The sequence below is a fragment of the Colossoma macropomum genome, unplaced genomic scaffold (assembly GCF_904425465.1).
Source record: "Colossoma macropomum unplaced genomic scaffold, Colossoma_macropomum, whole genome shotgun sequence".
Taxonomy (NCBI): domain Eukaryota; kingdom Metazoa; phylum Chordata; class Actinopteri; order Characiformes; family Serrasalmidae; genus Colossoma; species Colossoma macropomum.
Genome location: NW_023494801.1, coordinates 18,149,070 through 18,160,427, shown reverse-complemented (window position 1 = coordinate 18,160,427; position 11,358 = coordinate 18,149,070). Strand labels below are relative to the sequence as shown.

Sequence of the window (11,358 nt, the reverse complement as noted above, 5' to 3'; positions counted from 1 at the left end):
CTTTGAGCAGTAAATGGTAAACCAGTGACTCCTTTGGAATGAATAACACTGAGCCACTCATTTAAATGTGCTTTTATTTTTTTGTGATTTTCAGTCACTCAGCTCACTGAATTGTCTAGCAGTAGGAAGTTAAAGCGACTGGATGTTTCTTAACTGAGGGGCTTTTTTCAGGATCTGGATAAGCTACTACCAGACATGTACATGTAGACACAAACAGATAAAAGCAGCCGTTGGTGCCAAAAGCCAGTTTAATCAGAACTAATTACACACAAAAATAAAATACTCTTACAAAAAATGATAGTGTGTTACATTAAACAAATTGCACCTGTCAACTATGAGATATAGTCCTGCTAGTAAGTCATGCTAAAATAAACCAGAGGCGCCTCTCGAATTTTAACATGCCAAAACAACATCCAGTCCAACGTCCTGGAGGCAGCTGTACAACAAAAGAGTGACGCTGAGTAAAGAGAAGAAAACAAAAAATGATGAGAAGAGAGTCTGTATGTGTGCACTGGACTTGAAAGTAAATGAAATACATTTAAAAAAATTCATTCCGTTCATAAAGAGTTCGGTAAATAGAATTTTTTTTTGCCTATTATTTACAACAATTACAGTCTGCATGTGTGCAAAAATGTATTTTCCCCCAATGTCTTTTTATATCTTTCTATTTAAGTTAAAGATATATGACAGATTTCTGTGATCCACATGGCCAACTGTATAAGGACAATATTCTATTACTGTACAAAGCACCTTTTCAGGATAACTTCAGGATAATCACTTTATCCAGAGATTATTTTTTCCACTTTTTTTTTCCACACTCAGTTTATAAAAAAAAGTAATACAACGAGAAGTGTAATTCATTTTCAGCATATGCAAATTTTAACAACAGTCCATGGTCATAGAGGATTGCTATAGACAAGTATCATCTCAAACATTCAACCATCTAACATGAGCTTATGAAATAAAATAAATATGATGGAGACTTTTTTACTAGAGAGGACAGCTAAAAATTCAAGCCGTTGTTTAAGAATCAAATATGTTGCTTGTGAGTCCTAGAATGAAGCTGGAAAGTATCAAAAAAAAAAAAAAGGTGTTGCACTATGTCTGAGGCTACACATTTAAAATAATACAAACGGTTTTCAAGGCGTTTGGGTATAACTGGTGACACATTTGAGATTTAGTCATTTAACGGACACTTTTGTCCAAAGTAATTCATAGTCAGGTACTGCGGCTACAGTCCCCTTGAAGCAGAAGGACAAAATGGCTAAAATCCGCTGTAGCCATGTTCTAAATGTCAGCGTCATCTATTTTTGTTTGTGTTTGAACCTTTAAACTTGGATTACTTCACCATTGCTCACCCTGTAGCGTAATTAAATGTCTGCTCACCGATATAATTTAAGTAACTATACAAGAGGGGGGAGTTGTTGGGTGGAGGTTAGGGAACAAGCCTTGTGACCGAAAGGTCACTGGTTCGATCCCCTGAGCCAACAGTACGTGACTGAGGTGCCCTTGAGCAAGGCACCTAACCCCCAACTGCTCCCCGGGCACTGCGGATAGGGCTGCCCACCACCCTGGGCAGTGTGCTCACTGCCCCCTAGTGTGTGTGTTCACTAGTGTGTATGTGGTGTAACGAATGGGTTAGATTGTGGAGGTGAAATTTCCCCATTGTGGGACTAATAAGGGTCTCAATCTTAATCTTAAGAGTATCAGATACAGTAAAAAATAGTAAAATTTAATTATGCCTTTTGTTTCCTGTGAGTCATAGCAGGCAATATTAGTGTTGATACTCAATACAGGAACCACACCTTAATGTAGCCTTATCATTCTTTTTGGGGTCAATAAGAAACAGAGATTCCATGACTGAAGGGTACAAAATGAAATCCATCATACATGCGCATAGACATACCTTTAGTTAGCCGTTAGGATGTTCAGGTCTGATGATGTCAAATCATGCGTTTTAAAAAATAAATGGCACTAAAGGAGATGGGTTCCTTAAAACATTCATATCACCTTTCCTTTCTTTGAACTGCCACCTGTTAAGTCATCCATGGCAAAGCAGTGTACATGTTCCACTTCATTTTTTTTTTGCTCTGGAGAACACAAGTTTATAGTGGGTAAATAAGGGTAATAAATTATAATTCTATATAATTTGGTTGTTCATTTCTACATGTTTCCCCCGTGTCCTATAAAAATAACACTCAATCAATCCATCAAGCGATCATTCATTCATTCATTTCAAAGAAGCTTATACATCAGACTGCTGATGAGACTGGTTTTACGGAATGGAGCACAGGTAGTTGTGATGGTTTCTGGTGTTTATGGGCTTAACAGTGGCCAGCAGGGCACTTGCACTAGGGCCCTAAATGAGAGCCCTCATTAGAGCTCCTTTGTAGCTTGCAATGGCATGTCGGGCCCCAAATGTCCACCATGCAACAAGATATTAGAGTATCACACCCTGTTCTACTTCAGAAGACTAGGACCTGCTACAAGGGCTTCCAAGTCCACCTGGCAAACAAACACCATTGCGTGTAGTCCTTTGTCGACACTGGCATCTTCCACTTGTCTTCAGTAAGGGCAGTAGTGCTACTCTGTTAGCTTATGCAGGAGTGCTCTGTTGGCACCCCACCAGTGTCCCTCCTTTCTCCTCAGTCAGTTGGTACAGACGCTACATGAAATACTGTCTATATCTTTTTTCTTAATGCTAAAAAACACAAGAGGAAGAGCAGTCATTTACACATGTTCCAAAAAATGGTAAAAAGTCAAGAGTTACTAGCAGCTGAAAAAAAGTCCATTTTTGTCTTAAAAAACAAAACAAAACAAAAAAATATGCAGGGAAGCAGAAAAAAAACCCATGTAGCTGAATTAGGCATAGAGTGCTGCAAAATATTCCATCCCTCTCATCATCCTATTCCTAGTCCTGTCCCTGCTTCTGATGACAGGGGCGGTGCTGCTGAACCATAGGCCACCCCCCTTGGGGTAGAGTGACGGGTCAACTCCTCCCACAAAACAGCTCATCCACTAAATGCAGGCCAATCACTCCACGGCAAAGCCACAAGTCTCCTCAATGGCTGTTAGAAGTTTGTCGTAGAGCTTGTCATAGTGCTCGTATGGAGGAATGTCAATGCGGTTGAAGCTACGGGAACACAAAAAATTGAACAGTTAATACCAGCTTGACTGATGTGCCTAACACTGTTTAACTGTATCCCTGAATTCTTATGAACAACAATGGAAGTATAAAAACAGATCACACATTCTGCTAAACTGAGGGCAGAAAGGCTGAAGTGTTTTCACTCACCATGTGTGGGCCTTGGGGAGGTTATCGGTGCTGGCATCAATCTGATGGATGGTGAAGAGACGCGGGCCTGCAGCTCCTGGACCCCAAACACATCAAGATCGCGTGAGAACATGTACAGGCATACCATTACAAGTGTTAAAAGTTTAACTGACTGTGGTGTAATTTCTAACATTTCAAAATTAATGTAGTTGAATCATCACCTTTAGATTGATCCAACAATTTTACACCCCGACTAAAAGACATACTAGTACAATATACAGTACTGTAAAATGTCAGACCACCCTTCATTTATTTAATTTCTAGTCAAAATGACCATTAATTTTTTAGTTGTCAGGAGAAAAAGCAAAAACATCCATTTAACAGAACATTACACAAAAAGTTTAGTCTTAGAAGTTGGTTGCATTTTCTGCTTCTCAATCTAAGTAATCCCAAACATATTCAATGATGTTCAGGTTTGGACTCCGGTGTGGTCCATCCATTGTTATGAGAACATCAGCAGCTTCTTTGTTTGGGTTGTCCTCTCACAGTGGAAGGATGGACAGAAACACCTGTGGATTTTTCAGATCTGAAGTAAGAGTGGAGCTTGATTTTCTCCTCTCTCTCAAAGATGTAAGCTTAAAGTACTGTTTATCTGATGGTGACAGTTTTGGTGGTCTACCAGGCCCTGCACAGTTGTTGGGAACCCAAGCTTCTCTACATCTTTTAACAATTTTTTAAACTCCAGCTTTAGAAATGCTTTTCCCTTTTTTCTCTTTTCACTTTCTCCTTGCTTATGTAAGTGGATCTCCTTAGAAACAACTCATGAAAAATGAATAACTTGAACTTAATGGCTGCTTTGACTGGAAATGAAATGAATAGAAGATCTCTGACTTTTGCACAAGTACTACTATGCACTTAGTGCTGATAACTGTGTATCCACCCCCCAACTATCTGCTCTTAAGGTTCATCCCATTGGTATAAATGGCCTGAGCTGAAATACCTTGTAAAGCTTTGAAGCCCTGCAGCGGCACTCTGGAGGAGCCGGTGACGAACTGCAGCAGTCGGGCTCTCCGCTCCTCATCGAATGACTCAACAGCTCGCCAGAACCACTTCACGATGTTGCTGTCTGGTGTGCAGTGCTTCAATCGTGTGTTGGACTTCCAGTCGTTTATGTCGATCTTCCCCAGGCCACACACGATCAGCTGGCAGAGGGAAAGGATGGGGTGTGGTGCAAAGTGAGGTCATGTGGAAATACATATTAAAACTTAAACCTTAAGACTGAAACTGTGCCACTAAGTACAGAAATGGAAGACTTGTCAGTCACATCACACAGAATATTTGATAAAATACATTCTGTAAAAATTCACAAGCAATTATTAATGCAGTGTGTTAGCAAAAATTAGCAGTTGTGAAAAAAAGTACCAGCTAAAATCAACAAAGTGCTCAACTTTTCAACACTTTCTGTATTAAAGAGGTATTCATAAGCATTCAAATTCTAATACCTCAAGCTCTTTCTCATCAAAGGCCTTGAGCAGGTGTTGTGGTATGACCTCATTGAAGCCTTTCTGCAGGGCCAGGAACTGAGCCTCAATGCCTCTCAGGAACCGCCAATTAACATAAAGCCTGCAGGAGACCAAACCCATGATATTAGCATCACCTTGTGGTCAGAATAAGTGCTGCATCAAAGTCGAATAAAGTCAGCCCAGTTCAAGCGCAAGAGCTGTATAAGAGCTGTATAAACATACCTGACATACTCCTTCTTGGTCTCCTGGGTTACAGGGATGCTCTTGCCATTTGGTTTGAGCTCATGCTGAATGATCTCCCCATATGCATTGTGCTCTACACAAAATGTGTGGTCCAGTACCCCTGTGATGTCATTGTCACTGAGAACACAGATTGGGGGAAATTATTACATATACTTGACATGTTCTGAAGAAACATGCTATGGAAATGTGTATAATGCTACATGCATCATACTGATAATCAGCCGACTACCATCATCCCATAAGACGTTTTAAAAGTGAACCAGTGAACTCTAAATTATTATTCCTCTAAAAAAAACAACTAAAGACCTCAGACTGCTTGGTCTGCTAAGAAGAATATCACAGGCATGTATGCATGTAATATGGATCTGGAACACTAGATCTACATGAAAACTGCTACAGTCACAAAAATGCTGAATGCTAGGAAATGTCAGAGAAATCATCAGAACTGAGTGGTCTGTGAAAACAAACAAACAAAAAAATGATAAACTGTTTCACTGCAACTTGTAAGGTAACTAGTCATCTGGTTTAAGCAGGAATTGAGGAGCACTCACAGGATCCAGACTAAACTGTTGTGCAGGTCAGGGTCTACAGACTCCATGTCATCCAGGGTGATGGGTTTGCCCAGCAGTTGCTTGTAAAAGGGCAGAGTAAAGCCGCCATCTATGTAATGGCCGTGGAACACAGCCATGCCCATTATGCGGCCCACAAAGTGGAAGTAGGACAAGTGTTCCTGAAATGAAAACAGTCCAACAATCAATAATTGATGATTTAACTGCACCAGCAGTACAGATATAAGCATGGTTTGTTTTTCAGAGGAGCTCAGTTAGGGGATGTTCAGACAATGTCTTTTTAAAGGAGACGAGTTGACGCATATGTTTGAGTAGTAGGCGGACAGGAGAAAACAATTTGAGACAACTCCAAAAACTAAAAATGTGCAATAAACATTTTGAAACTGACAGAAAAAATAAATTAAAATCTTCTTTTTTTTCACAAGGAGTTTGTGTTAATCTTCGTGCCGAGTGCTGTACAGCACTGAGTGTTAAAAATCAGCCAGAACTAGCTTTTGGTCTGTTAGTCACTAGATGAGACTTCCTTGACATTGATGCAGTGATGTATGGCTGTTTGGGGTGGGTGATATGGAAAAAAATTGTATATCATGATATGTGAAATGGTCATGATGCACGATATTACAAAGTTTTAAAAACCAATATTAAAAACTATGACTACAAAGGTTTTGATTCTGCATTTCACATACTGTGCTGCATTAATTCCAATTAAACAGGACTAATTACAGTCTCTTTGGAATGAAAGATGCAGTTGGTCAGTGTTCTTTAAGTACAAACAATATCCATGATATGCTCAGAAATGCATTTTGTGTATCATGATAACAATAAAATATCATCATATTGCAAACAACTAATGGCTGGGTGTATTGCACACTGCGCAGTGCTTTTCAGTAGTGGTACAATAGATGGTCCATAGATGACAATGACAGAAGCTTGATTCAGAGAATCTGAAGAGGCGTTGTCTAAATTACCCCTTACTCTTTACTTTTCGACATATATCTGTTTGTGATGAAAACCATTGCCTAAGTTCTGTAAGTCACAACAAGACTGTCAAAAGGTTATGCACAAAGCTGATAAAATGCCAAGCAGAGGTGTTGCTGTCTGGCTTTTTGCTCAATTAAGTTATGTACCGGGTTGACGGCAGAGTCTGGGTTGATCTGTAGAGTGTAGATGTCATCCCGCGAGTACTGGAAGAGGCCGTAGTATGGATTCAACATCTCATGTGACAGGAGGTATAACCACTCCCTGCAAACACACGCAAGCAAACACATTAAGCATAGTAATCTTGTGCAATTTTCAAGTCTGGTCACCAGAGTTTGTATTTCTGTTCCACAAATATAGGAGAAGGTCATTCTTGAGATGCTCAGAAGTTCAGTTCACATTTGACTTGTGTAATACCCATCTGTCACCACTAGAGGGTCTAAAGGGTCTAGTTTCCAGTCTGCCTTCATCAGGAATTAGGATCAAGTGAACAAAATGTCTCAGCGTAAGCCCTAAAAGAACAAAAGCGCTTGGCCTGTATTCACAAAGCTTCCCGGAGTACGAGTACTGATCCAGGGTCAGATTCTTCTCTCATTTACTAAGACTTTACTGACAGGGACAGATCCCAGATCAGCACTCCTACTCTTGAGAAGCTTTGTGAATACAGACCCTGATCTGAGATAATTTCTGTTTTTCCTGTCCTAATTAGTATGTAGGTGAAGGTCATACCTGGCTACTCCTCCATAATCCAGTCCTTCCTCTCCTCTGAACTTCACCATCAGTCTCTTCCACAAGTCTTTCGGCCTCATCTTCATCACCTGCCGGTACGACTCCTGAGGAAGGAGAGGTCAGAAAATGCTGCTTAGTAACCAGCAGGACAGCTATAATTAAAGAAAAGCAACACATTCTATATATTTCATAAAGACAGTACTTTTTGATACTGGAATAACATAGTAAAGGCATTTAACAACACATTCTGAATTTCACAGACATTCTGAATCTGCGGACAAGTGAACAGTGATATACGCAAAAACATGCACGCAGACTTGTTTTTGCTCTGTGGGCCCATATAATCTGTCTGTTGCAGGCTTGCATGCCTCTGGAGCTCTGGAGAGAACACAGAGGAACGGTGGAATGCAGCATCAGAAACATCTCCAAGAGTTCAGCCTCACACTCCCTTAAGCACCCAAACCCAGACGAGCCCACTCAGGCAAAATCACTTCAAGCTGTGGAGCGGTAGGGGAAAAACAAGTGTGCACACAAACACATATGGCTCAAAACCATCCTACAGCAGGTCCATGGCTAGAGACAGGCTTAATAACAAATAGAAAAAAAAAGAGAAGTCACACACGCATACTTCTAATGGCTGGTAGGCTTACATAGCGGTCGCACACGAGCTCAGCCAACTAAACATGCGTGTTAAGGACTTTCTCATTAGTGGATGAAAGAAGTAATACCAAATTGAGCTCCCAGGCATGTTTACACACAATTAAAACAGCCTTTAGACTTTTATTTACTGTCTTGCTCAAGTGTTTTGCTGGTAGGCAGTGAGGGATGACGGAGGCAGACAGCGAGAGAGTGAAGAAAAAAGAGCTACAATAGGGGGTCAGCAAAACAAGCCAGCACAGCAGGGGCACAAAATGAGCTTCCTCTCTGCTCTCAGCACAAGAGGAGAGAAAGGAAAAAAGAAGGCTGTGTGGCAGTATGGCAGATGTCACACTCCAGCGAGAGCACATGGCTCACAGTCAGGCTCTGCCAGGGGAGCAACAAACCAGCAGCCACTCTCTGCCCTCATCATCAGTCAGTGAAAAGCCTGCTGCTTCATGCCATGTTGTATTACTGAGCTCTATGTCTGTAACTAACATGGGGTGAAACGTAACACGGATAATTTTTCACATTACCTTAGCTATGTGATCTGTGAACCTTCACAGCAATCAGACACGATTCTCCAGATTCAACCTGAAGACTCTTTTTAGACCAGGGGTGCCCAATCCTGGTCCTGGAGATCTATCACCCTGTAGAGTTTGTTGGCTCTGAACTCTCCAGGATGAGGACTGAGCACCCCTGTTTTAGACCATAAATTTTTTCGTCCTAAGTGATTTTCAGTTACTGGGTTGCTGTACAGTTGTATACAAAAGTTTGAACGTCCCTGGTCAAATGGCAAGTTCCCTCTTCAGAGAACATTGTCACCATCAGACAGACAGTTCTTCAAGCTTATATCTTTGAGAGAGTGGAGAAAATCAAGCTCCACTCTTACTTCAGATCTGAAAAATCTTCAGAGTGTAAATTTTGTGTGCAATTTATACTTATTTGCTGAGATAACACAGGAAAAAAACAATCTACCATTACTCTTGCATAGGCCATATTTAATTATTTATTTTCCCTTTCAATATGTTAAATTCAGCAAATAAACAGTAATTGTGCACTAAAATGTGCAGAAATGTGTTAATGATGTTACAGCTAACCCCATGTTACAACTAAGCCTCCAAAAGTAAACAATGAGGCAAGTCTATAGCTTCTCATATTAGTTCACAGCGGTTAATTATTTGGAAGTTTTCATGTACAGATTTATCAAAAATGTACAAAAGATGTCATGTAAATAAAATGTATTTAAATTTTATGGTCAAAAATAAATTTGCCACGTTTGTCACTCACTCATTTCCAACTGGCCGTCTCTTTTTACAGATCACATTCATTTTAATGAATGTACTTTTACATATTTAGGTTGGAAAGCCTGGCTGGTTGAAACAGCATTAGGGATGTGTATTGTTAGGATTTTATCTATACTGCAATCAACACCAATACTATCAATACTGCTTGATTATACTTTCCATAAACAAAGACATGACATAGACTTTTCACAAAAGATGTGAAAAGATTCAAAATGCAAAGATGTGAAAAGGCTGTTATCTCCCTACAGTTGAAAATAGTGACCATAAGCAAAGCAAAATTAGTTACTCCTGGTTGTCAGGACAGCTCACACCAAGTTCAAACTTAGGCTACCCATCAGTTAGCGATTTATGCTATGCTAGCTACCAAATTTTAATTCAGTACAGACTCATCTTAATATTACTACTCCCCCTGATAACCTGATTTAGGCTGTCAAAATATCCTAGTTATTCTTTTAATGTTGGAAACATTTTCTGACATTTAGACTATCAAACTATTCTATCTGTAGTTTTAACATGAGCCTCTAATCCAGTCTAGCACCATCCATTTGAAAATGCCAGCTATGTAGAATGAATTAACATTACATAAATACCAAAAGCAGCACCGTTTGTCCAGGAGCTTATTGATATTTCGGTACTGACCAGTCAGGAACCGGAACTAAATTGGTACCCGATACCCAGCACTAAACAGCACTGAACTGTTCATCCATTTACAAGACTTTTCAGTCTGTTACTATCAAACCCCACTTAGTGATGCCAGTTATGTGATGCTTACTTTTGGAATGTTATAAACAGCAATAATTAATTGTAATTAGAATTTTTAGACCTAAACAAAACTTACAGGTTATTTTCAAACAAACACACTTGCTATATTGTTTTTGTTTTGTGTTTTCCTTGGTTGTGTTAGTTCCTCCAGTCATATTTGTCTACTCAGTGTAAATCAGTGTAAAAAATTGTGAATCATAGTAAAATAAGCAAATTGAATCAAATCATAGTAAAAATTGAGATTGCAGTGTGCACTGAACTGTTACTGAACTAAAATCTTGTGAGGTCACGTCAGTATAGTTTATACTCATTCAAGTGGATCCACCATGTTACCTCAAAGATCTCTTCGCGGGACACTTCGATGCGGCAGTGTCCAGCCTGTGGCTGCTGCTGTGAGAGCTCCTGCCGGAGGATCTTCAGCTTCTGCACCAGGTCTCTCTTGTACTTGGGCACAGTCAGACACTCTGCATCTTCAGGCAGGTTACCAGGAGACAGTGCAGACTGGGCCTGGTCTTTCAGCTGACCTGCACGACTTCACAGACACACAGAGAGAGAGACCGTTATTGCTTTTTGGTGAAGATATTTACAAGATATGCACATTTGCAGTACAAAGGCCTTTATACATTTAATCTGACTTGTCATTAATTGAGAATTTGATAAACTTTTACAAACGCATGCATAACTGATAGGATGTTGCACACCAAGATTTTATGAATGATGAAAATGCAACATTCTTTCTCTCGTTTGTTGTCTTTGGCGTTGGCTTAGCAACAGTATAGACAGTACAGTTAATCCTTTGTTTTGTCAGGTGTGGGGCATCTAAAAGTTGTGAAATCATTAATCTTATTATAAAGTTTCAGTTCCTGAGTGAGGCAGTGAAACTATGTTCCTTTTGCTTTTCGAAACAGGATGTATCCACACTTTTTTGTCAGGAGCAAAAGTCATGAAATTTCAAAATGTTCCAAAAAATTAGTTACAAAATATTTCTCACATTTGTGTCATTCACACAGATCAGGCATAACATTATGACCTTGTTTCTATGCTCACTGTCCATTTTATCAGCTCTACTTATTATATAAGTGCACTTTGTAGTTCTACAATTACAGACTGTAGTCCATCTGTTTCTCTGTATACTTTGTTAGCCCCTTTTTACCCTGTTCTTCAGTGGTCAGGACTCCCATGGACCCTCACAGAGCAGGTACTATTAGAGTGGTGGATCATTCTCAGCACTGCAATAACACTGATGTGGTGGTGGTTTGTTAGTGTGTGTTGCACTGGTCTGAGTGGATCAGACAGCATTTAGCGTGGAAAGGCTTTTAACAATAATTGATTAATCT

The 11,358-nt window shown here is 39.9% G+C and overlaps 1 protein-coding gene across 1 annotated transcript in view; it reads right to left on the bottom strand.

Annotated features, from left to right (window-relative positions):
• Window positions 1-229: 229 nt before the first annotated feature.
• smurf2 (SMAD specific E3 ubiquitin protein ligase 2) overlaps window positions 230-11,358 on the bottom strand; it is a 59,520-nt gene continuing 48,391 nt past the window's right edge. Inside the window, exons 12-20 of the mRNA XM_036589577.1 lie at window positions 10,355-10,553; window positions 7,317-7,420; window positions 6,737-6,851; window positions 5,592-5,770; window positions 5,020-5,157; window positions 4,777-4,897; window positions 4,275-4,476; window positions 3,296-3,371; window positions 230-3,133 (exon numbers count right to left, since the gene is read on the bottom strand). Coding sequence (XP_036445470.1) covers window positions 3,034-3,133; window positions 3,296-3,371; window positions 4,275-4,476; window positions 4,777-4,897; window positions 5,020-5,157; window positions 5,592-5,770; window positions 6,737-6,851; window positions 7,317-7,420; window positions 10,355-10,553 — 1,234 coding nt within the window. The 3' untranslated portion in view covers window positions 230-3,033. The remainder of the gene's footprint in view (window positions 3,134-3,295; window positions 3,372-4,274; window positions 4,477-4,776; window positions 4,898-5,019; window positions 5,158-5,591; window positions 5,771-6,736; window positions 6,852-7,316; window positions 7,421-10,354; window positions 10,554-11,358) is intronic.